This window comes from Kogia breviceps, chromosome 9 (genome assembly GCF_026419965.1).
Source record: "Kogia breviceps isolate mKogBre1 chromosome 9, mKogBre1 haplotype 1, whole genome shotgun sequence".
Classification (NCBI taxonomy): domain Eukaryota; kingdom Metazoa; phylum Chordata; class Mammalia; order Artiodactyla; family Physeteridae; genus Kogia; species Kogia breviceps.
Window position 1 is genome coordinate 71,600,024 of NC_081318.1, and position 27,086 is coordinate 71,627,109.

Consider the following 27,086-nt stretch of genomic DNA (forward strand, 5'->3'; position numbering starts at 1 on the left):
AGGTCTGAACACAAAAGGCGGGAAGACTGTGACTTCAGTCCCCCCAGAGCTCTCCCTCCCCTCTGGCAGTTATACTCCTACTTCTTCCCCCAGACAGAACAATCCAGATGTGATCTGGAGTTGCTCCTCCACTGTTTCCCCTTTCTCCACAACACAGGCACACATTCAGTCCATTACTAATTTTAGCCACTTCCTTTACATATACCCCGGCCACGGCCACACCCTGACCTTGTCCTGCCTTGACTAATGTGGCAACCCTGCTACTCCTGGGCTGGGGCAGGAGGGCAGCTGGAGAGAAACGATATCAAAAACAGCCCTTTAAAACAAGAAGCATACCCTGCTTCCATGCATGTAGCATCTGTTACATCCTCTCCAGAGCCCAGGAGTGTCCTTGCTGTCATTAGGACCCAGTGGCACCTGCAATCTCTTCCTGGCCTGCCTGCAAGCACAGCCTTAGCAAGATCTAACTTGCCACACATGGAAAAATGGGAGTCTTAGGGGCGCAAAGGCAAAGCTCTTAAGCTGCCCCTACTTTTGCTCATCCTCTTCTTCCTCCATGACTTGTTGACTTTGGAAGATTTGGGACATTCCTTGTTTAAAAATACTAGGAATATTGAGGGGTCTCCTTACCTTTTGTGACTTTAAAGAGTTAGCATTTTTCCATGTACTACATAAAGCCTTACTGCAATCCATTTTTTCGTCCAAAATTTTAAGAAGGGATTCTAACTACTTAACTGCATTTGTAGGTCCAGATTCTCCTTGAATGGTTGACACATTCTCAATGACAGCCACATCCTTGGGTGACAATTGGATATTCACAAATGACATTCTCCTCTGCTTCAACCATGATTTTCTATTCCTTTTAGGTACTTCAAAAATAAGACAAAAATAGAATTTGGAACAAGTAGAAAGTCGAGTTTGCCTGAAATCTAAACACATCAGTGATTTCAATAGCTGATGAAACACTCTAAACCTGACTTTATATATCTCAGCAGTAGGAGGGGTATTCTCTTGCATATACACAGATTAGATAACAATTTTTTAACAGTCTATATAGCCTACCTATGACTAGCAGTTAATTACTAAACTACAGTATAATAAATTAAGATAGAGGGATAAAGAGGAGCAAAAGATCAATTTCCATTGGTTAAAAGGCTTTCAACATTTTATAGACAATAGAATAATTCTTTGGGGGGGATTTTTAGAATTTTACTTATTTTTTTTATACAGCTGGTTCTTATTGGAATACTTTTTAATTACTATGAAGAAATGGACAGATCTGTGCTATCCAATAGAAATGTAATGGAAGCCACATATGTGATTTTATATTTTCTAGTAGTCACATTAAAAAATAAAAAGTGGGTGAAATTATTTTAAATAATGTATTTTTATTTTATTCAATATATTTTACCCAATACATCTAATATATTGTCAGGTTTCATGATAGAATAACCTGGTGAGATCCTGTGTTTAAAGACATTAAATCAGAATTTACTATCTATCTATCTATCTACCTATGTATCTATTTATTTATTTAACTACAGGAGTCTAGGTCCTTTAACATGCTAATTGGTGTTGTGGATCCATAAGAATGGGGTAGAACAGGGTTTCCCAACCTAGGCACTACTGACATTCCAAAATGTCAGCTCAGTAATTCTTTGTTGTGGTGGGCTCTCCTGCACATTATAGTATTTAGCAACATCTCTCACTTCTACCTACTAGATGCCAGTAGCACCTCTTCCCTATCGCCTCACCAGCTGGGACAACCAAAAATATTTCTACGCATTGTTAAATGTTCTTTGGGTTGCAGAATTCACTCCCGCATTGAGAACAGCTGGAGTGTGTGGAGTATGATTCCTCTCATTTGCTCACCTCTGCTTATCTAAATAGGTCTGCATCTTGTATTCCAATGATTAACTGAACTTATATATCCATGCTTATTAATTGAATTGAATTAATTTAAAGCATTTTATACCGCTAGGCATTATAATGTATTTCACTGGAGCAAAACATGAACCTACACTTAGTAGCTAAATTAATCCTGTCGTTGAAAGGAATAATCTCATTGATGTCTGGGCAGTCTTGTGTCCTTGAAGACCTAGACCCTAATTCATCTGTTTGAAACCTTTCCCCAGTCTTTCCCATATGATTGGAAAACATCCTATCCCTCTTTGCCTCCGTGCCAACCAGGTCTTTTGTTCACATATGGTAAAAGGTCTTGCTGTCCTGAAAGTTTTCCTTTTTTGCTTTCCTCTCCCTGAACTGTAATAAATTTCCAAATTGCTGCAGAAAACCTAAACATTGCATTTCTATAGTTAAGTTTCCATATGCGTGCTGACTGCATGTTAGACTCATTTCTTTCCTCCAAAATTGTAAGCTCCTTGAGGTTAAGGACTTTGCCAATTTTTAATATCCACCATGGGTTAAGGAAACTTGTTAATAATATGATATCTGCTTGGTGGGTGAATAAAAATTGAATCATTTACATGCTGGACACTGGGCTGGGTGATGGCAAAAAGTGATGAATACACAGGTCCTACACTTGCAAAACTCACAGTCTAGCACGACGGTTCTCAACCTGGGGGAGATTTTGTATCCAGGGTACCCTGACAATGTCTTCAGACATTTTGCATTCCCACAACAGCGGGGAGGTTGCTACTGACATCTAGCTGGTAGAGGTGAAGGATGCTGCCAAACATCCTGCAATACACAGGACAGAGGCCTACAACAAAGAATTATCTGGCCCCAAATTTCAATAGTGCTGAGGTTGAGAAATCCAGAAAAGAGGAGGGCAAGTCACCAACAGTTTAAATTAAAAGCGATACATGCCATGATACAGTTAGGTATGGGGTGCCATAAGAGCTTAGAAAATGGAAATAATTCAGAGTGCATGACTGAGAGGGAGAAAAGTCTCCCTAGAGGAGATAAGCAAAGGTTGGATGTGCAGGTTTGAAACCAGCACATATGAGAATGAAGGATGAGGCATTGGTTATCCCCAGGAAGAGAGTATAGAGATAGAGCCAAGAGGTAGGGATGGAGTTCCAGGGAAGCAAACTTTCACAGGCAAGGCCAGGAAGAAGAATGAAGGGGGTGATGGTGAGGAACTAGAAGGGTGGAAAGCGGGAAGATGGTTTCTTTCCAAGGGAAATAGAAGCCAGATAGAAGATGGTTTCGAGAAGGGAATCATCGCTAACAATGTCAAGTACCTCAGAGAGGCTGAGTGAGATAAACCAGAAAAGTCTCTTTAACATTGGTAAAGAGTCATTGGTAACTTTAATGAGAGAAGTCTCAAGGGAAGGAGGTAGAAAATAGATTGTCTTAGGCAGAGACGGGAATGGGAGGAGAGAAAAAGTATGGATTTGTCTTCAGGAAGCATGTTTATGATTATTTATAGAAAAGAAAAATTGAAAAAAATCTAACAATCTAATAAAGAAGGCATTTAAATGGTTACAAATATAATGCAATAATATACAACCACTAGCAGACATGTTTGTGAGTATTTAAGACCATGGAAAAATGGTAACAAAAGTGACAAAAAAAAACCGAGATGTGAACCTTTGTGCAGTATGATGCCCATTTTTTTTTACGGGTAGTGAGAAATAAAACGAAAGAAACAAAACCACAATATTAGCAATATATTGACAACTAAAAATATTAGTTGTCATCCCTGGGTGGTATATATTATGGGTAATTTTCTTTGAAAATCTTTATTCTCCGAATATTCTAAAATGAGTGTGTATTACCTTTAAAATCAGAGGGAAGACATGTTTTAAGAAGCTTGGCTGAGAAAGAAGAGAAAGTTTTGCAGTAACTTGAAGAGAATACAGGGAGGGTTAAGGAGTGTGTGTGTGTCTGTGTGTGTGTGTGTGTGTGTGTGTGTGTCTGTGTGTCTGTGTTTGAGTTGGAAGCAATGAGAGCATTTTTGTCTGTTGAGGGGAGAGTAGAGAGCCTTTGCACCTTGAGAGGCTGTAGATACAGGAGCATGGATGATTGATGGAGCCCGTCCCTGAGGGAGCGGGAGGGGATGGAATCCAGATCACAGGTGGTGGGATTAGTCTTGGCTAAGAGGAGAGACATCACTTCAACTGAATAATGAGGAAGAGAGGTAAGGATGGATGTGGGTGCTGATAAGAATGTAGAGGAGGGGGCAGGAAGTTGAGGGAGTTGCTGTCTGTTGGCCTCTATTTCCTTTGTGAAGTAGAAGGTGAGGTCATTTGCTGAGTGGGGTCAAGGGTTTATGGAGAATGATGGGGATTTGGAAGGGCTGCTAAGGGGAAAGAGGGAGGCAGGGGACTTGGGACACACAGACAGATTTTCCAGCTAACTTGAAAGACCAGCTGAGGCCGAAGACTGAGTTTTGAACTAAGGGCACCTACTTTTGTAACCATGTGGCTTTCTCTAGCAGCACTCTGTAACATTAATCTAAAAATTAAGAAAGTAAATAGTGAGACTGATCAGAAGGTTGTAGATTTAGGGGGAGGCCCTGCAGAAACATCATTATTTTGAGTGCTTGGCATGATAAACAATGGAATTTACGCTGGAAATAAAGAGACGGAAATCAAGCCAGAAGAGAGCTGAAGGGAATGGAGGTCGCCATGAAGCCTACAAATGGGAGGAGGGGGAGACAGGGAGGGAGAGAATTTGAATAATGGGAGGTTGGGCTAAGAATGGGGTATTGGGAGGTAAGATTCTAGGGATGAAGGATTACTATGTGGAGGTGAGAGTGGAGGTCAGCTGGTGTCTCCATGGACTCTCCCTGCTAGGATGCTCACTGGACAGTGAAAACACAACTTCTGGTCATATGTAAAATGCAGAAACGCTTATACAATCAAACAAAACTTTCATGTAGATTAAAATACTGTCTCCCTCCCTCTCTGTCTCTCTCTCTCCCTCTGTCAATTTCTTTACACACAGACACACACACACACAGACACACACACACATATGCATATAATTTGAAATATTATTAAGAAAATAGCATAGATGTTCAAACAGACTGCACACCAAGCAAAAAGAACACTGGATCTTGTTTCAGTTCCATACACTTAATTGCTCTATATCTTGAACAAGTCACGTTCACATTAGAAAACAATTATCTCATTGGTAAAATGGGTTAAATTAGATCGATTTAACAAGTTTTCTTTAAAGAACTAGATCAAAAGTTTAAAATATACCTCGGTTTTAGAAATTCCAAATACTATAGTTTAATTCAGTGTATATTTCTTGAGCACTACAATATGTGATTCGAGAATCTAACAGAGAACGAAACAGATGGACTCCTCTCCCTCACAGGTTTAGAAGCAAATGGGGGAGTTTAAAAGATTATTGTACAAATAATAGGACTCTTCCTTGTCCTGTGATTCTGTTCCCTACCACATCCCAAGACTTATGTTGGGGTTCTGCCAGGGCCCTCCTAGACACAGATATGTCTCCTGAGATCAGGGATAAAGGATTTTGAATATTTGTGATCACAATTTGTTAATGTTTCCTCTTATATTACTTTTATATCTATTTGCATATTTGAAATCTTGAATGCAAGTTTTTATAATCTCACTTCCAAACTGCTATTTTCACATGCCTATACACACAGGCACATGCACAAATGTATACAAACACACATATAAAATGCATATGCATACATATATACACATACATATTCTGGGAGGAAACACTTAATGTATAATCAAAGCCTAAAAGATTTTAAATATTCAGAATATTAGCCTATCAGTAGTCAGCATATTAGAGAGAGCGTCTAAATATATCTGTCCATTTAATAGATGACTAGCTTCATACCTAGGAGTTGAAAGTACGTCAAATGCTCTCTGATGAGCTAAGAAAAGTGAAAAATTATAAGGCATACCTCTAACAAAACCACCGAGTTTAATTAGCAACATAGAGCACACAGAATAGAGAGAAAAGTCCATGTAGCACATTTTATTGCTTAACTATTCAGTGGTAAAGTTAGCCAGTTATACATATTTATGTACATGTGTTTATTTATTCACATAAATACATATGAGTTTAAAACTAATGCTTGTAAATAACATACATTTGAAACTGGTATGCAAATTGGACTTTCTAATGTTAACAATTTTATTTACTTGTAATTTGATTACTCTCTGCAGGTATAGTAATAATTGTTAATATGTTCTGAGTACCCAGAATGTGCTAAGCACTGTGCTAAATATTTTTAGTGGATCATCTCATTTAACTGTGACAAAAATCTCTAAGAGGTAGATACTATTCTCATTCAAAATTTACAAATTGAAAAAATGGGACAATTGAGATTTCCAAAAGTTAAGTAATTTACCTAACATTGTACATCTGGTGAATGATAAACCCAAAGCAGTCTGATTTCAGAGCCCATGCTCGTCATCATTGCTCCCCATCTCCCCCACGTAATCATCTTCCCAATTCATCAAATTTTGTGGATTCGGTCTTCTAAATATTTCATGGGTCCATTTTCCTCTCTTCGACCCACTGCTGCAATCCTGGCTCTGACCGCGTTTAAAAAGATTATGCCTATCTCTGGTAGTCTGACTCCTTGGGTTCATCTGTAACCCATGAGTCTGGCCAGTGGTTACAAATTAGGTCACATTAGCATCAAGTACCCACCTTCTGCTATCATGAGAGTCCCTAGCACCGTCATTCTGGAAAAAGAGCCCGACTCACTGCCTCTCAAGTACTTCTGGGTTTTCCTTGAGGGAGTCTCACATGTGTTCAGGAATGAGTCTTTGCTCACTTGAGAACCACCAGCACCTGCTATGATCTGTCATGTCTACACCCACCACCCGCACTTTGGTTGCTGCTCCCAGGTCCTCAAAGCGTTAACAGTCCTCAGAGTGCCAAATGGCTCTTCATTGCTTTCAGCCCCTCAATTTTATCTTCAGCCAGAAATGAGGACAGTGGCCTCCTTCAAATTCTATGCCCCATTTTGCCGCAGGAGGCACAAAAGAACAGCATTTGTGACCTAAATCTCACAGGGAAACAGCTCATTCAATCTCTACCTGGAAGCCTGGCCTCCTGGAACTCAAATAACCACTCACGAGGGCCAAAGAGCAGACTGGTTTGCCCTTCTCTATTCCTCGTCTTTTCCCATCTCTTCTCTCAGATCTCACCAGACTTCCTCCTTTTCCCTTCACCAAACAAACACAAAGCAAATTCATATCAACCAGTGCAAAGGTCCTTTGGATACAGGGAACAATGGGCAGGTGAAGGCTATGTGGTTTACCCATTGACCCACTGGTCATGGCTCATCAGCTCTGCCAAAGGCCAGTCTTTGAATCCCTTAGGTCCTCCTTACATGCACATATAATCATGTTCTTCCACTGATTAAAATGTACCGATGAGTGCTCATTGTCTTCAGAATGAAGTTAAAATTCCTAAAAATGGTTAACAAGGTTTTTCATTAACCAGACACTTTCAGTTTTCTTCTCCTCACTCATCTGTTGCAACCTCCTCCAACAACCTTACTTCGAACCCCATGTTCTAGAGAAGGACTGGACTATGGCAGGTGGAATCATTGTAGGACAGGCTAATAGCAGTCCATGGAGCTATTGTAGAATGCCATATTTACCAATTCTGCAAATTTACAATAATGCCTCTTTTTTTGTCAATTTAAAAATAACTACTATTTACTAAAAGCATGATTTTAAATCTCTCTTGGGTATAACTAATAACAAATTTACCATCTAAAAGTGATAAGAACTCTTTTAGCCTTGTGAACAAATATTATTATTATTTACTTTATAGCTGAAGAATCAAGCCTAAAAGGAAAGAATCAAGCAGATGAAAAATAACACTGGTAAACACTGGGTATTGCAGGTTCATTGACATAAATCAAATATAATAACTTTGGTGATAATTGAATATAACTGCTTTTAATATCTCATTCATATTTATTGCATATTTTCAGGTTTGTATTATAAATATAATTTTTCAATAACAATTTTTAATATTCTGAATGTATAGTATGTGCATAAATGTGAATAATCATAACATTATTTAAATTTTTCAGAGAGATAAAATAACTTTTAAATTGAAGAGTTTATTCATGTAAGCCAGGAATTTATATTAGTGAATGTACTTTGTCTCTGCTCATTCTATTTAGAATTGATTCCATTATACTAAAGCCAAATTACCAGACAAGATTTTAAACTAAATTGTTAAGCATTGTCTAATATTGTATTATCCATTTGTTCTTTGTAGGCGTTTTAATGTTTTTTGCTGATACTTATAGCTGTATCCCCTTTTGAATTTTAAAAAGAAATCTATTGGTCTATATTCATAGAAGTAGGAATGGATAAATGCTGATCAATTAACATTTTAAATGAGTTAAATGTAACAAATGGGACAATCTCAGGGAATATAGAATCATTGAAGATCTAGAGTAAAAAGAAAACTGGGAAAACTTTTTGGAATTGAGAAGTATTATAATTTTGCTTTTAAATTGTATGAAAATAGTCATTTCTGATATGAACAAAAAATTCTTACAACAGGCAATAAGATGATTGTACCTGCTTAAGTAGTCATTTGTTATCTCAAGCGGCAAATGGGAAGGCCTTCTTATATACCATTAGAATGTTATTAACAAACATTGCCCTACTTATTAGTTTCACATTACAAGGTTAAAGAATTAATTCCAAATGATGTCTGATATTGTGGATATGCTCTGGTGAAACTGACCAAACCATTATAACTACAGCTAACATTACGTAGTGTTCAATATATGTGAGACACCATTATGAAACTTGTACATTTACTCTGAATCCCATGCTCTTTTTATGAACTTTAGTTTGCTAAAGAAGGTGCCTGAAAATTAAGTTATCTACCCTAAATAAAATACAGGTTATTATTCTGCTGGAACGATCATTCCAAAATACAAAGCTGTTCTTATCAACCAGCTCCACTAAATGCCCAATCCCCAGGCCCAAATCCTTGGGAGCTTAAAACTATTCATTGACTTGCCATTGCTCTTAGGATTAACATTCAGCCTCTTTAGATAGAACGTCTCCTTCAGCCTCAGCGGCCTCCTCTCATTATGAATAGCCACGCTGACCTGCACCTGTTCCATGGTACTTAACAGGTACCCTACCGTCAGGGCCACTCTGAACATGCTGTTCCCTCCACATGGAACATTCTCCTTCCTCTCTTTGTCAACTTAAATCCTTCTCATCCTTCATCCTTTGGCTCAAATATCCCTTCCTTGGAGAAGCGTTTCTTGACTCCCTTAAATCAGGACTCTATACCACCCTTTCTCAGGCCTTACCTTGGTTGCTCTTTTATATCTCTTTGTGCAGAACTTTGATGACTATTTGTCTCCCTCACTAGACTGTAAACTCCACAGGCGAGTGACTGTTATCTGTCTTGTTCACCATTGTTTCTTCTAGTATCTGACACAGTGCCTAACATCTAGTAGACTCTTAGTACAGTGAATGAATGAACAAATTAAATAAATTCCACCAAAGTCAAGAAATGATTACAGAGTTGTTTTAAATTCCAGTGGCTTTTTTGTGACATTTATTTTTAGGTTTGAGTAAATATTTACAAAGGCATTCTGTTCAAAAATTAAACATCAAATTTGGAGGTGTGCTATGTTTTATTCATCTTAGCAAATTTACCCTAGGATTATCGTTAAAGGTCTAGTTGTGGAGGAAACAGCAATTTTCAGCTCTAAACCTACAGTGACAAGTGTTTATTCTATTTAAGATGCTTTTTTACATGCTACAGGTTAAGCTGTGTGCTTCCTTAAACACTTGTCTATTTTAAGCAGAAAACTTTCTGCTTTAAGAGGATGCATGTGGTAAAATACCAAAAGGAATACAGGTTAAACAGTATTCTTTCTCCTTCTGTTTTTGTTAGCCAAATATCTTAGCAGGGAGCTACCAGTAATTGGCTCTAGTTCAGTGACATGAGACTTGGAATACCTTGCCTTTGACCCATGCATGCTTTGGGAGAAAAAGTGAAATGGACATAACGATACACATATTCTGGAATTTGACATTTTCGGTAATTTGCACACAAGCAATTGGATCTGGAGACGAGTGGTGATATATGGTGATTCTCTTTAATGTTGAGTTCAATAAGGTACTTTCTCAGGCTGAGAGATGAGGGTATAAAACTTTAAAGCCTGATTCTGCAAGAGTTCTGATCCTACTCACTTGACCAAACTAGTGATATGTTTGAACCTAAGGGTTTCCAAAAAATCCATTCACAACATATTGTTAAAACTGGCTTATTAATAGAGACACCCAGAAGTTGTAGCTAGTGGGATATTATTTTGGCACTTCCTGCATTTTTTTTCTTAGAGCTATGATTCACAACATTTTTTTAAAAAAAAATTAAGGACCTTTCTGATGAAAGCTATGACTGTGTCTCCAGAAAATTCACACATGCACATACTCATACAATTTTGCACACAACTTCAGGGGTTTATTTCCACTAGAATTCTTCCAGAGATCTTAGACTGAGAACACCTATCCAACATAAATCCATCTATTTCATGTTTCTTAAGTAGCAATGATTTATATTCCTTGTCATCTCTCTCCTTATGAGCTGTTTTATATCTAGACTCTAATAATCAAAGGGGAAGAAGAAAGGAAATGCTCAAGAGATTCATCATGGTCAAAAGAAACCTCTTTCTCCCTTTTCTTTATCTTCAGGCTATTATTTCTAGACCAGAGCTCTATTGTTCATGCTGTACTGTTCACTGGCTACCAACCAGACAGAGGATACTAGTCTAGGCCATTGCACAATTTCATCTTCCTCTGGGCTGTTATGTAATTAAAATAATTTCAAACCACTCTCTTGAACATTTTTTTTGCTACAGGCAATTGTAAAAATGTAGAAGCTGAAAAGCAAATAAAAGAACAAAAATGTAACTTGCTTTCTTTACTTTTTATTGTGAAATAAATTACTCATTATGGACTTGTTACTTATTTAATTTCAAAATTCAAATGTGGTTTCTTTTGTTTTCTGTAGTGGAGTAAAATCCCCATTGGTTTAAAATGGTCATTTTCCAAGATTGCTCCAAAGTGGCTGGGTCTTAAATATTTCTAAAGCAACCAGCCTTTCACAGATATAAATGCATATATAGTGCATTTATATCTGTGAAAATAGATATAATGCATATATAAATGCAGATATAGTGCAAATGAGTTAGTAATTTATTTTCTCCTGGAACTCATATCTGAGGATATCTATAAGTGAATCTGAAGCAATTTACATACTCTGTACATAGGTAGTAAGTTTTACCAACATTCTACCCAGCTGAGGAACGATGTTAATAGGTTCAGCTTCACAGCAGGTCAATAGCAGTATTAGAATAAATCTTTAAGCCTCAATCCAGAATCACAGGTTAACTACACACCACACACATTCCCACTGTGCATATATACAAACACTGGTTACACCTGAAATCAGTTCCCTGGTTCTGCTGCTGATGCTTTAGCTGAAAGCTTTGTAGTATTTGGATACCCACAGCACTGCCTTGTGAGTCATATTATTGTTTATTGATTCCTCATTATTTGAAAATGAGGATATTTTTTAATATACAAAATTGTACCCTTCCTTTGTGCTTTTTTGTATAGTTGTTTGCTGGCATGAAAAAATATGCTAGACAAAGACTCTTGTTTGGAAGGAGAAGAACCTAAGAAGAAGGGAGTGGGACTGACCTGACCTCACTGGAAATAACCAGTGAGTACATGGGAGCAATAAGTCAGCTACCTTGAGCCTGACCTCTGCTACAAGGGGCCACCACTTGGCACTGGAAGGAAGGTTGGTAAAGAAACAGTGAGCAGTAACCTCACTATTAATCCAGCTATTAATCCACCTTCTCCTGGATTGTGTGCCACTCTTGCATACTAGAATTCAGAAATACTGCCCATTGCTGGGGGAGAAGGGGCATACTAAAAGTCTTACATGTTTGTTAAAGGCACCCTCTATCTTATCAAATTTTTACTTAACAAAAAAGGAGCCCTCCACCTTTCAACTCTTATGCATAGGTCTAAATTCTTTTTATCACAACAATAAAAAATATTTTAGCATGTACTTATACACATAATCATTATATAGATATACAAAGAAATATAAAATACATTTTCACAAAATATATAAGTGTACCACTACATCAATATATTATATATATTACAAAGCATGCACAAAAACAGAAATTAAGAAAGGTGTGATAAAAATTAAATAAACATGATCTGTAAATAAATTTTATCTTATGAGGTAACCTTTTATACTATGATGAAAATAGTGTTATTTTTAACAACTTTTTTGAGATGTAATTCACAGACCATATGGTTGACTCATTTCAGTGTACAATTCAGTGGCTTTTAGTATATTCACACAGTTGTGCAACCATCAACACAGTCAATTTTAGAACAATTTCATCACCCCCAAAAGAAATTCTGTGCCCATTAGCAATAATTCCCCAATGCCCCCGCCTCAACTCTAGGGAACCAGTAATCTACTGTCTCCATAAATTTGTCTATTCTGGACATTTACGTAAATAGAATTGTACAACACATGGTCTTCTGTGACTGTCTTCTTACATTTAGCATAATGTTTTCAAGAGTGCATCCATGCTGTAGCATGCACCAGTGCTTCATTACTTACGTTTTCTTTCAAATATGCAATACAGTATTATTAACTGTAGCCCCCATGCTGTATATTAATTATATTCCCAGGACTTATTTATTTTATAACTGTAAGTTTGTACCTTTTGACCACCTTTGCCTCCTCCCCGCCACCCACCAACGTGTACTCTGTGGCGCTCTGGCGGGGCTTGCTGGGATCCTGACGGAGAATCACTCCGGGCCTCCAGAGGCCTCCTGGGGGCGCTGGTGGGGGGAAGATGCGCAGTCGCAGCAGCGCCCGGCTTCCCGCCCCAGCGTCTCGCGTCGCGTCCAACGTAGGCGGCACCTACTTCCTCACCACCCCTCAGATGCACTGTTGGGACCTGAAATCCTTCCTACAAACGTTCGTGGCAGGCTGACCCCGACCTGGACTCGGACAAGGATGCAACCGGTGCCTATTTAACCCACAGCGAGCGCACCTGTTTGGGGCCCGTGCTGAAAACTCTCTGAGTCGCCGAAAGCTGGTCATTAACAAAGACCTCGCGGAGGAAGGAGTGTAGGAGGAAGCGAAATTTTACCACATCACCTCACTAGTGACACTTGTAAAGGACAGAGAGAATGGGACAGCAGACCATCACAGGTGCGGGTAAAGCATGCGTACCGCCGGCTTCAGTTGAAGAGGCGCTCACGCAGGTGGCGCCCACCACGTATGAGGGCGGGGAATTAGAGCACCTGGGCTGCATCAGCTCTTCCTGCAACTGGGGGAGTGGAGACCAGGCCGAGTTCCTCTGCGTGCCCTCTAAAAAGCTGCAACACTCGCTGTCCGGCACCACAGTGAGCCCAGCAAGAAAGGCAGGATTTTTGCAAGAACGATGTAAGAAGCACAGGGCTGACAGCCGAAGAAGTCTTATCTTTTCCCAAGATGCAGCGAACCACCTTCTCAGGAAGTCTGGCCATGGGAAGAGACCTGCGTTTGACGATTTACCTGGAGATCCAGGTGTGAGTCCTTTTCTGCCTCTCAAGTTGGTGCTGAGCCACGGGACCAGCCGTCCGAGGCCGCATGCGCCCTTGCACAGGAGGCCTGCTGGCGGTGGGCGTTCCTTGGGGGCCCTTCCTCGGTTTTTCCAAGTTCAGCCCGGGCCTGAAGCTTCCGAATCACCAAAAATCATTAAAGGCGACGTTCTTGGTGCGACATAAACGGTCCGTCATGCAGCGTGGGCCTCCGTGGTAGGCAGTGGCCGCAGCACTGTGGCTCCGGGGACTGAGTCCTGGTCCGCGGTCAGACTCGCAGGTGGGAACAGGTGGCGGTTTCTCCCGGCCTCTGCGAGATGCTCCTCAGAGAGGCGGCCTCCGCGTTCACTAGTCCCCGGCCTGTGCTCTGGGGCCAGGCCTCCTTCAGAACCAGGCTCCTCCACTGGGACCCAAGCCTGGAATCACAGTCAAGGCTTCTCAGTTGTGTATTTTCCTGGCAAGAGACCTTTGCATCCTTCTTTCCCAGGGTCCATAGACTACCCAGTGTTTGTACTTTTTAGAAATGCCTGCAAGCGTTACGCCGTTTTCGAATGATCTGTTACATCATTGGGAGGGAGACAGAAGTTCGGCCATGTCTCTCCCACCCACAGGCTCCTGAGGGGGCTGGTAGCCCTGTCGATATGCCTCTGTCTGGACTGGGATGGAAGTCGGGGCAGGGGCCTGACTTCTGGATTCCTAGAAAAACTTGTGTGTGCATGCTTCGAGAACAGAGGGCTCACCGAGTCGTGTGGACTGTCAAGAGTCTGGGGGACCTGGCCCAGATGAGTAGCTCTTTGCTTCTTGACCTCTGGCTTCCCAGGGGAGCTGTGCACACTGATCACCCTGGCGGCCTGCAGGTAGGTTGGAGGTTGTGACCCGTCTAGTTTCAAATACTTCTGGAGACTTCTGCCTGTGCCCCTTTTTCTTTTCCATCCCCCCAAACCTGATTAACCAAGTTCTTCAGAACCTAGGACTTAAGTCCTCCTCTTTGTAAGGTCTGTTGTATAATAAATGTTTGGCCTCAACATTTTATAACATGCTTTTCTATAGGACACATTGAAACACCAGCAGACCACTTCTCCCCAGTGGAGCCCCAGGAGGAGGGTGGCCTGCCGTTGGCTTTGGGGTGTCCCCTGTGGGGAGCTGCCGGCCACTTTGCCCTTGTTTGATCTACGACCCTGGCATAATACATAGGCTTGTCTTTTTTAAGGTTCGAAGATATTAAGAGTTAATTCAATAAAATTTATTCTAGGAGGATATTTATACTTTTTTAGGTATTTGTATTTTATGAGCTTGCAGTTTAATACTTAAGTTTTCCCCTGAAAATAGCAACTATGATTGTGGTTTTGGAAATGAGAAAAAAACAAAACAAAAAAAAGTTTTTATGGCTGGATAGCATTCCATTGCATAGATATACCATATTTTATTTTTCCATTCATCAGTTGATGGATATTTGGGTTGTTTCTACTTTGGTCTATTTTGAATAGTGCTGATATGAACATTCATGTATGAGTTTTTGTGAGGCATATTTTCATTTCCCTTAGGTATATGCATATTACTGAAATTTCTGGGTCATATGGTAGCTCTAAGTTTAGCTTTTCAAGGGACTGCAGAACTTTTTCAAGTCGGCTGCATCATTTTGTCTTCCCTCCAGCAGTGTGTGAGAGTTCCAGTTCCTCCACATCCTCACCAACACTTGTTATTACCTATCTTTTTTATGGTAAACCATTCTAGTTGGTATGAAGCTGCATCTTATTGTGGTTTTGATTCGCAAATCCCTGACGGCTAATGATGTTGAACATCTTTTCATATGCTTATTGGCCATTTGTAGATGTATTTTAGAGAAACGTTTATTCAGAAACTTTACTCATTTTTAAATTGGATTGTCTTTTTATTATTGACACATAAGAATACTTCAGACATGCTGGGTACAAGTCTCTGGTCAGGTATATGGTTTGCAGATATTCTCTCTGATTTGTGTATTCACTTGATGGTGTCCTTTGAAGCATAAAAGTTTTTACTTCTGATTATATCTGTATTTGGGGGGGACACTGTTTTGGGCCTTATATCTAAGAAGATTGACTTCTTTCTCTATTTCTTCTAATAATTTTATAGTTTTAGCTCTTGTATTTATTCTGTGATCCATTTGGAGTTAAGTTTTGTATTTGGTGTGAGCAAGTGGTTCAAGTTTTGTGTTTGGTGTGAGGAAGTGGTTCAGTTTCATTTGCCTGTGGATATGCAGTTGTCCCAGCTCCGTTTGTTGAAAGACTGTTTTTTCCCTTTTGAATTGTCTTGGCACCCTTGGTGAAAATCAGTTGACCATAAATGGAAGGGTTTATTTCTGGGTTTTCAGTTCAATTCCAATTCTATATGTCTATCCTTATGCACACTGGTTTGATTACTGTAGCTGTGTATTAAGGTTTGAAATTGGGCTCTCCTCCCTAACTTGGGATATCTCAGAGAGTTTGTGCTGTATGACCCTTGATGCAGGGACTGGGTGTAAATGCTACTGTCTATCCATATATCAAATATTAATATAGCTAATTTGCTTTCTGTGTTTTTATTTAAAAATTAAATAGGAGTAGCACCTCTGCTATTTTCTTCTGCACTCACTGGATGCATGTGTACTCCCATCTTCAGAGACCATTGCTCTCAGGTACCATATTTGGGTTCTATTCGGCACTATACCAGTTTTTAGCCAAATGTCATCAACCAGTGGCCCACCCCTACTTCAAGCCCCAAGATAATATTGAATTACTTGTACACACCCAATAACATCTCCAGGAGAGTAGACTTTCTCTGAAACTTCATCTCAATTACTGTGTTCTAACTATGGTTCTAGTTGGATAAAATGATTATTCCAATACACTGGTGAGTTAAAAACAAAATACTAGAGAAAATCTTAGTGACCTAGAGTTGCTGATGGGTTTGGGTTTACCAACGTGTTTTCTGACACAATGTAAAGAAAACAAGAAATTTAAATTACATTGACAAAAATTAGGTAGATTTATCAGCTCAGTCAAATACATTAGAGAGTCAAATTTTCCCCCTAATCTTAGACTAGAAGCAGTTATATTTCTATGATATAATATATACATTCTCAACATTTAGTGAGCCCTTGTGTTCTGGGCTCTAGGTTTAGGACTGAGAGTATGAAAATGCAGTCGGGTTTCTGTTCACAGGTATCTAGTACTCTCTCTTTTTCCAAGTCCAAATTAATATCCATTCTAATCCCCTTAGCATATTTAACCACTTAAAATATTGATATCACAATAAAGTGTAACATTTGAAAATAACTGTAAAAATAGAGTTTAAAATGCTGTTTTTTAGGCAATTTGGAAAATACAGGTCAGGCAAAATATTAAGAAAATAACAATAAGTCATATTATCAGTACTTAGAAATGATTGCTTTTAAATGTCTTTATGTTTCTTTGATAGTTTCTTAAAGTTTGCACATTTAAATTTGTTTTTTCTTCTGTTCCAAATCATTTCAAGTTTCCAGTTTACATTTTTCTTCACTAATTTCTCAGTCCTTTCAGTATCATTGTTTCCTCTTTGAGATGAATTTAATGATAATATGTTGAAATTCTAAAGACAAAATATACTTAATTGTACATTTTATTGTATTCATTTATCAATCAGTGCAAAAATCTAGTACAAATTAATTTATATCTTATGAATATATGACCTTAAAAGTAAATTAGCATACTTAAACTGACTAAAAAAAATTTTTCATACTTATTTTTTTCTCACCTACTTTTACTTTTTCTTTATTCCTTTTTTCTCTTATTTTTTTCTTTTTTGTATTTTCCAGTGAATCTTTGTTCCCTCCCTACAAAAACTTAGTGTTTTCAATAAAACCAATTTTATGTTATAATATTATTGATGTTTTATATGTGCCAATTTATTAAACATTTTACACTTATTTTAAATGTATTCATATACAGAAAAAATAATAAAAATTATATAATGAACATCCATAACATCCAGCTTGAGAGATAAAACGTAATATATATAAAGTTTACTATGTATCTCTTTCCTATTTCATCCTCCTCCCATTCCTTCTTTTCTGAATTTGCTTTTTATTTTTCCTGTGCATTTCTTTATATTTTTATTATATTTGTATATACTTAAACAATGATATTAACTTGCATATTTTTAAACTTAAATAATTGACTTCATATACATTTTTTGCTTGTTTTTTTCACTCATTCACCATTTATACTGTAGGTTTACTGTCCATCACTAAATATTAGTCCACTGTTCTTTAAGGTGGTTATAATGATTTATTCTCCTACAAGCAGTCTATGAGTTTCTCTTACTCTATGTTTTCTGTAATGCTTGGTAAATTTCTGGTCAATCTCATGAGTATAAATTGGTATCTCAGGTTGGTTTTAATTTGCACTTTTCCGATTACTAGTGAGGGTTTTCTATTCATGTGATTTATTGAAATATTTTATTATTTAATCTGGGAATTTCCTGTTCATACTGTCTGTCCATTTTCTGTTCCTATTTATTTTTAGGAGTTATATCGGTAACGTAGACATTAAACATTGCCTTATTCTATGTCTTGCAAATTTTTCTACCCAATTTCTGGCTTGCGTTTTTCTGGCTTATGATAAACAGAAGTATTTGAATTTCTTTCCTTCCTCAATTTTAGAATGATATTCTCCATCTACTTCCATAAAAATTTAAAAATTGTGCATTTACATTTAAATTTTTCATCCACTTTCAGTTGTTTTTTGCATGTAGTGTTAGGTAGGTATCTAAATTCATTGTTCCCTTATGGATAACCAGTGTTCCCAACATCGTTTATTGACTATTCTTTGTTTACCTGCTACTCTGTAGATCATCTCTGTTATATATCACAAGTTTCCATATACTCATGGGTCTGCTTCTAGGCTCTCTATTCTCTTCCATTAATCTATTGTGCTAATATGTCTGAAATAATTTAGTTTTTAGTATGTATAGATATCTGGTTGGGCATATCTCCCCAACTTATTCTTTATTTTCAAAATTCACTTGGCTATTCTCTGCCTTTGCTCTCCTATGCAAAATTTAGAATCAGCTGAAACATTCCAGAAATTATAGATTCTTTTGGGAGGAACTGTTATCTTTATGTTAGTGATTCTATCACAGAATATAGTGTATCTTTTCATCTACCTAGTTTACATCGCTGACTATAATGTGGTCCTCATATATGATTTGAATAATATTAATTTCTCTTTTCTTCAGTACAATATATGTAACAGAAAATTTACAGTTTAACCATTTTTAAGTGTACAGTTCAGTGGCAATCAAGTATTTTCACATTGTTGTGCAACCATCACCACGAACCATCTCCAGAACATTTTTCCTCTTGCCAAATTGAAACTCTGTAGACATTGAACAATAACTCTCCATTTCCTCTTTTTGCCAGCCCCTGGCAACCACCATCCTACTTTCTGTCTATATGAATTTAGTTACTCTGGGTGTATTATATAAGTGGAGTCACACAGTATTTGTCCTTTGTAACTGGCATATTTCACTTAGCATGGTGTCTTCAAGGTTTATCCATGTTGTAGCATATGTCAGAATTTCCTTCCTTTTTAAGGCTGAATCATATTCCATTTTAAATATTAATTCTTTAAAGTTTGTTGACACCTCCTTTATTGTATTGGTCAATTTTGCAGTTGTTACATGTGTGCTTGAAAGAATATGTTTGGCTGCAAGTTTCATTATATCACCAAGGAATTGTGTTAATTCAAATCTTTTGTAACCTCACTCATTTTGTTATACGTTTGTTATAATCTCCTTCCATGATGCTGATTTTTCTTTATAGTTTTTCTTTATAGTTTTGTCAATTTACGCTTTTTACATTTTGAGCCCCTGTTATTAGTTTTAGAATTTTTTTTGGTTAATTGAACTTCTGTATTATTTTATATATACCTTTATATGGTCTTTATATGGTCTCTAATATTTTCCCCATAAAGTCTATTTCATCTGGTTTTAACAGGGCTGCACAAGACTTTTATGTCTTTTTGTTGTTGTGTTGTTAGTATTTTCTTATATCATAGAACCTTTTAATTTAATCTTGGTCTGCCAAAGAATATAGCCTTTGACTGTCTTCATCTTTTAACTGGCAAATTGAGTACATTCACATGAACTGTGTTTAGTGATATGTGGGAATTTGTAGCATCTTATTTTGTGAATTATATTTGTACAGCTTTTTCAGTGCTTCATTTTTTTCTCCATTTATTTTTAGACTGATTGTGTCTTCACTTTGTCTCTTTCTAAAAATGTTTCTCTACTTTAAAGTTATGCATGTTATTTCTGTTTTTTAATAGCTACTTTTAAATTATTAACATGCTTGTTTAGCTTTAAAAAGTCTAAAGTTAACCAGTATTTCTACACCCATACTGTAATACAAAGACTTTAAACATGTAAATTCCCTCTAGCCCTTGGCATCTTACAAGATAACCTCTAGGGATATTTATGATTCTAATTTTCTGTTAAAGCAAGACTTCTTAAATTCAAAGCACTGCAAACCAAAAAGAAAATTCAATATTCTCATAATGCCAAACGAGGAGGAACATATTCTCTAAAGAAATGGCTTTAGAAATAGAATTTTAATATTTTTTCTAATTATTTTCTCATGATCCTTTTTCCTTTATTTTTAGGTCATATCTTTTATTAAACTAATTCAAATAATTTTGATTATTTCAAAGATTAAACACTATAATTTATGATTTCTGTATTTGCTTTTGCTGAAATTGCATGATGATATTGATTATATAGCACACAATGAGTAATATGTCTGGAAGCAACGGTAACCATCCAGAACAAAGTGAAAACCCAGAAGCCGTAAAATAGGTCCCTGAACAGTGGCAACAAGAAAGCAAAATAAAACCAAACAGAAGCAAAATTAAAAATCACTGCTATCACAAAAAAATAGAACCTTGAAGTCTCCTCAACCCAGGGGCTTTATCATTTCATAATCTCCATTAGCAAGCCACTCCCAAATATTTAACTCTAAGCAAGAACATTGTACCTGCCATACAGAGACCTATATATAGAGACCCACTTTCCAAATAGATGGCAATGCCTATGCCCCACAGCTTAGGAAGGCCCAGGCCCCAATGACACTGATGTCATGCTAGGCATGATTGAAGAATTTATAAAGTAAGGGCATAATAACTCTTCACTGACAGTACTTTGCAACTTTTATCAGTAGGAGGAGACTGATGATATTCAGGCATAGTGGCCTTAGGCCACTTCATATAGAAAAGGTTGTCGTACACATCTCAGTAGCCTGACATAATGTCCCTGAATAACAATCTGGCAAAGTAACCAATCAAAACCAAGTCCCTAGTTAAATCACCTGAAAAAAGAAAGACCATGTATGCATAAGAAACAGGCTCAAAAATACTACATGTATTTAAAAAGTATTTTAAATAAGAATGCTTTCGGGGGATGAGGGCATGTTTATTATTCATTTATTGGGCATGACACATTTTCCAAAAGCACTCAATAGATGACAGGTTAATTTGGGTATCCATGCAATTTTTAGTAGCAGTAGGTTCTGAACTGTTAGACATTTTATTTTTCTGATGATGCAAGAGAGAAGCATGCATTTTTGTCCTTACTTCGAAGTATGGGAAATAACCATGAACAAAATTCTCTCTCGTTAAAATTGCTAATAGAAAAAAATGTTTAATGAAACACTTTTTTAGCTATAAAACTACTATCTCAATTTTCAGCCTCATGAAGGAAGCTTTTTATTGGTGAGGGGTAAGTAATATCCATCTGAAATAAAAGTGGCCTACTGTTTTGTGATACTTTGGTCACTAATATGTACCATAATAATCAGTGCCTTACTGGATTGTCAAGATTTGCCCTATACATTAAAAGCTATACTTCATTTGTAAAGGCATATAATTGTAGTCAACTCGTTTGAAAGTGAATAAACTTTTCTCTCTTTTATAGTCCTTTTTTGGTAGAAGGTTCAAAAATATTTGATCCATGTCTGCTCTTAGAACCAATGATTATGAATCTGTTCCAGTGAAGTGTTTGAAAGGTTCAACTATTTATTTTAAGTAACATTTGCCATTTTTCTTAATTGTGATATGCAGAAAGTCTGGAAACCACATAAAAGCACAAAGAAAAAAAATAATTCTCAAATCACTCATTTCCCTCAGCTCTTGGCTCCATCACTGAATAACTTCAGAGTATAGTACTTTGATAATTATTTTGTCTGTTCTCTATTTTCTTATATTTTCATTAGCCATTCCTTGGTTCTTTATATAATGATTGCTTATAAAATGCTTTCTTGTTTTATCCTTGTAGTGAGATCTTAAAGATGGCCATGTATCTCCTTTCTATTCATGTATTTATTCAACATATATTTGTTAACACCTACTATATATGTGAAACACTGCATGGGAATATATGATTCAGTAAGCAAAGCTCATATCCTTATGGAACTTACTATTTATGGACAAAGTGCTTGAATTGGGATGTCAATCTATAAGATCAGGAGCCATGCTTAACTCACTTTCCTATCTATACAACCCAGCATGGGATCTATCAGTATTTTCTATCTGCATGCACAGTAGATATTGGAAGGACACTTACATGTGATGAATAAATAACTACTATTGAACAAGTAGTTGTTTGTCTCTTACCTATATTGCCGTATTTCTAATAGTATGGATAAATAGATTAGATAAGTAGAATTGAGTAAGTAGAATTTGCTTGCCTGTTTGTAAAGGTCTGTGTTGAGGTGTAACATTTGTATCTTGGTTATGAGGTAGCATACTGTAATTCCATTATCTCAAAGGTTCCTGTGAAGTCCAAGTGAAGCAATAAATATGCTTTATTAGCAAAGAAAGAAAGAAGGTGATGGTGGTATTTACATGGAGCTCTTACAGTACTGAGTTATTCATTAAGAGGTAAAACATTTAGTAACCCCAGTCATCTAAAACATGGTTATGTTATTTGAAAAAACCATGGCCTTTAACTCTCAAATATCTGTTACATATGCTTTTTTAAAAAATTAATTTATTTATCATGGTTGCATTGGGTCTTTGTTGCTGCGCGTGGGCCTTCTCTAGTTGTGGCGAGCGGGGGCTACTCTTCGTTGTGGTGCACAGGCATCTCATTGCAGTGGTTTCTCTTGTTGCAGAGTATGGGCTCTAGGCACATAGGCTTCAGTAGTTGTGGCACGTGGGCTCAGTAGTTGTGGCTCGCAGGCTCTAGAGAACAGGCTCAGTAGTTGTGGCACACAGGCTTAGTTGCTCCGTGACATGTGGGGTCTTCCCGGACCAGGGATCGAACCTGTGCCCCTTGCATTGGCAGGCGGATTCTTAACCACTGCAAGACTGCAAGTCCCATGTTACATATTCTTTTTTTTTTTTTTTTTTTTTTTTTTTTTGCTGTACGCGGGCCTCTCACTGTTGTGGCGTCTCTCGTTGCAGAGCACAGGCTCCAGATACGCAGGCTCAGCGACCATGGCTCACAGGCCCAGCCACTCCGCGGCATGTGGGATCTTCCCAGACTGGGGCACGAGCCCGTGTCCCCTGCATCGGCAGGCGGACTCTTAACCACTGCGCCACCAGGGAAGCCCCATGTTACATATTCTTAATGTGCAAATAAATATTTAGCTTTGAGAAAGCGTGAGAAAAGATATAAAATGCATCAGAATATAAGTTCACAGATGACATAGATCCAGTCCCTGGTTCAAAGAGCTTTCAATATTATACATGCAAAGATGATTTCACACACACACAACAGAATACATACACACACACACACACACACACACACACAACCTATCTAGAGCCTTCTCCCCACTTTGCATCTGGCTAATGGAATTTATCTTTTACATCTCAAGTTAAATGTCACTTTCTTAAAGTTCCCTCAACCTCTAAATTAGGTTCTTCTTGACAGTTTTTCATGGTACTCTGCATTTTTCCCATATAGCACTCATTATATTTATAATTACATTATACTTAGAAATATTTAGTATCTGTCTCCTCACTAGACAATAAATATTAAAAAGGCTCAACACACCTGCAAAGTGTCTGGCTCAGAGTGTGACCTCAGTAAGTAGTTACTGCATGCAGTAACTCTAAAATATAAAAGGTGGTGGCAGGGAAATGGAGAGAGAAAAAGTGTGATGGGAATGTAGTGGAGAGGGAAAGTGCATGTAATATATGGGCTTGAAAAGGTTCCATGTAAAATTTGAAGAGGACTTTAGAGATAGTGAATGGTTGCTGAATGTGAAGCTTCATGGACACACCTAGAGGGGGTGATACAGAAGAGATAGATTGGAAGCACGAATGATCAGAGCCAACATATCCGTTAGACACAGTAGACACTGTGCCCAGAACCTATGATACTCTAAGGGGCCCCCAAAATGTTTTAAATGTTAATTTTTAATCAGAAAAAAATGAATATTATAATAATGATTCCAATGTATGCCAATATTAGCATGAAATTTAATTTTTAATATTTTTTATACAGGAAAGAGCCCTGGGGACGATATTTGTTATACAGTAGATAGGATTTGAGCTGGAATCTAAAAAAGGAATAGAAGATCTAACATTGAAATTCAAGTTGGCCTCACTTAGGGAGATTCCAGATGACAGGCTGGCGAGGTTCTTCAAACTTTACTTTACCTTCACAGACTTTCTATCAGCCTTTTACTTATAGGAAAGCTTTAGGAAGAGAATTCTTGCAGGAAAGAATTGGATGGGTTGATTTTAGAGGTAGGGTGATCAATCAAGGGCCTTTGCATTAGTTTGGATTATAATAGAAAGAGACAGAAGGGATAGATATTACAAACATCCAGGTATATATTTACCCAGGCATTTTAGATCATATGCAGAAGAGCTCATTTTCTCCATAGAAAACTCCCAAAGTCATAATTACACATTTACATTCCCTGTATAAGTTTCATGAGAGGAGGAACCATGTCAATCCTACTGCTGTACCTTAGGGAATTGAACATGGAGATGCTCAAGAAAACAAGAGATTTAGACTCCTGTAGATGTGTTAAAACTATTAGAACTAGAACTACATCCTGGCCAAATCATTCTAATCATCAAAGCAAATGCCCAGAGCTCAATGATGTGACAAAGGCCTTCCAACTGATTGATGGTTCAGTTATTCTGCAGAGCAAAACTGAAGTAACACCATATCCACATACATTAATTATAACTTATTTTAAAGTTAATTTTAAAGGATTCTTAACTTTTTTCTAAATTGGGGAATCTCTGTCTATGGTCTATAACTAAATATATATTCATAATCATAACTCATTTTTATATACAGCATTAACTCATACAGAGAAAGTCATACTGACATAAAACCATGTAATATGCATTGAATACAGTTGTGTTGTATGTAGATTTGTTAGCATTCTCACTAAGTAAATAATTTGTACACTAAGGATGTACCAAGCCTTGTGCTAGAGGAGCACCACCCTAACAAGAAAGTTAAGGCAGGGCCTTACTAAGGAGAGGTGATGTTTGCATTCAGTCTTAAAACAGTACATGCCTGGCAGGTAGACCAAAGCAGAAGAGCATGTACATTTTAAGAATTATAGCAATTAGGCTTGTATTTAAAAGGCTTTGTTAACCTTTTGGAGTATTAGTTTCCTTATCCATGGAATGTGATAATCATCCTTTGTATCACTGTTCAGCTACTTTTCACATTTGTTGGGAACATGGAAAAGAAAACAAACATAAAAATCAACACAAAGTTTATGAATCCCCTGATGTTGAAGAGAGGAAATATTCGGTGTGTAACATTGATAGTTAAATTAACCGCCTGTCTCTATTTTAGAGATTGTCTTTTTTGGAGACAGAGGAATAGACCAAGTGAATCTTTCAGGAGCTTCCAAATTCTGGCTCTTTGATTTCATAACTTGAGAAGTATGAAGAATGATAATGTTAAATCACTGAGATTGTATTTAATATTTTATAAAGAAAATAAAACTTTTCATAGTATTGAGATTACACCATGCAGCCTATAAAAACTTCCTTATTCTGTACCATTATATGAAGACTGAAAGCTGTCAAATATAGTCATTTAATTGGCAATTTTTAGGCTCCCATAAATGTCATTGACATTATTACTGAGATACATTCAAGATAGGGCTTTCAGAATTGAGCCTCATTGGCGGTTTGAAAGCAGTTGAATTGTTTTCCCACTTTGCGTTGTAACAATTCTGGGGCTGTATTCAAAACGTTGGTATCAAGGTAGGAAATGAGTCTAAGTCAATGTTCCTCTTGAGGTTAAAGGTCTGTTTCTTTCAATCAGTTCAAACTGACAGGCCTCCTGCCATCACCTCCTCCTTAGCCAGGCAGACAGGCCCTGGCCGTCAGTGTGAAAACATCTGTTGAATGGATTTATTGACTAGATCGTGTTTTGTTTCTCCCTTTCTCTATTTTTTTTTCCTTCACACCGTTTATTATGTCTCTGACCTGATGAACTTAATTGGTTGCCATGTCGCTCTCAGTGTCTCCCTTAGTGCTTGTCTCATGTTTCTTTCTACTGTGCTCTTCTCTTGGCAACAGCCCTTCCTGGAGCCGCAGCACGCACGTGCACTCTCTGTGCGCCCAGCTCAGCTGGCCGCGGATGGCATGGACGGATTAGAGAAACATCGTCTTGTCTCCAGGGCTCATTCCTCCCCTGCCGCCTGCATTTTCCCTCACCCAGCAATGGACTGCCACCTCCTGCCTGGCTCTGCAACTGGTGAGAATCCCTAAAGACTCTCCCTAATAGGCAGGCTAAATACACCATTCTTGTAGGATTAAGCGATTTAAATGCTCTGAATAACTCCAAGAGCAGAACACTCCATTTTAACCCAGTGCAACCCAAATTTTATGAGATTATATTGGCCACAAGACAAACAGCACATCTGATAAATCTTGGGCTTAGTATTAATAGCCTCATAAATTGTTACCGTTCAAGGGCCTGGAAAACACATCAACAGGTGCATGGGTCCCTTTTGGAAACAAAAATCCCTACAACATTCTTTAGCAGTATTCCTCAATCACTTCCTGCTAGTAGTCCTGGCCACTAGGAAATTTATGATGCTGGCTTCATTTGAGTCTAAAGAGTGCCTCCTCTTCCAGTTTGTTTTTCTTGCTGTTTTGTTGGTGTCCCTGTTTTCTTCTGACTTTCCATACAAATGACTCATAGGAGACAGTGGTGCCAAGGCAAACCTTGTTTAATTCTACATACATGAGTTCCATTTCCATTTATTATGGCACCGATGGGTGGGCTCTTTGACTACCCTCTTCCTTTGCATACAGCTGTGTTTGATATTTCAGAACCTGGCTACAGAGGAAAACAAACCAGATAATTCTGAGGCCAAAGGAAGGTCAAGTCCGGAACACACACACAAAAAGGGTGCTATTCTCTCACAAAGGAGCTGTACCATAAATATCCATGTGGATAAATATTCCTTTAAGTCTTCTGGCCCCTGTTCTTGTTCCATGCACTCAA

At 37.7% G+C, this 27,086-nt stretch overlaps 1 protein-coding gene and 1 pseudogene across 17 annotated transcripts in view; both read left to right on the forward strand.

Moving 5' to 3' along the window:
* HDAC9 (histone deacetylase 9) overlaps positions 1-27,086 on the forward strand; it is a 1,021,922-nt gene that overhangs the window by 663,010 nt on the left and 331,826 nt on the right. For all 17 annotated transcript variants that reach the window (XM_067042606.1, XM_067042614.1, XM_067042608.1 and 14 more), the window contains one exon: positions 26,153-26,330. In XM_067042606.1, the coding sequence (XP_066898707.1) occupies positions 26,153-26,330 (178 nt within the window). The remainder of the gene's footprint in view (positions 1-26,152; positions 26,331-27,086) is intronic.
* Positions 12,860-13,778, forward strand: LOC131762917 (BTB/POZ domain-containing protein KCTD5 pseudogene; annotated as a pseudogene).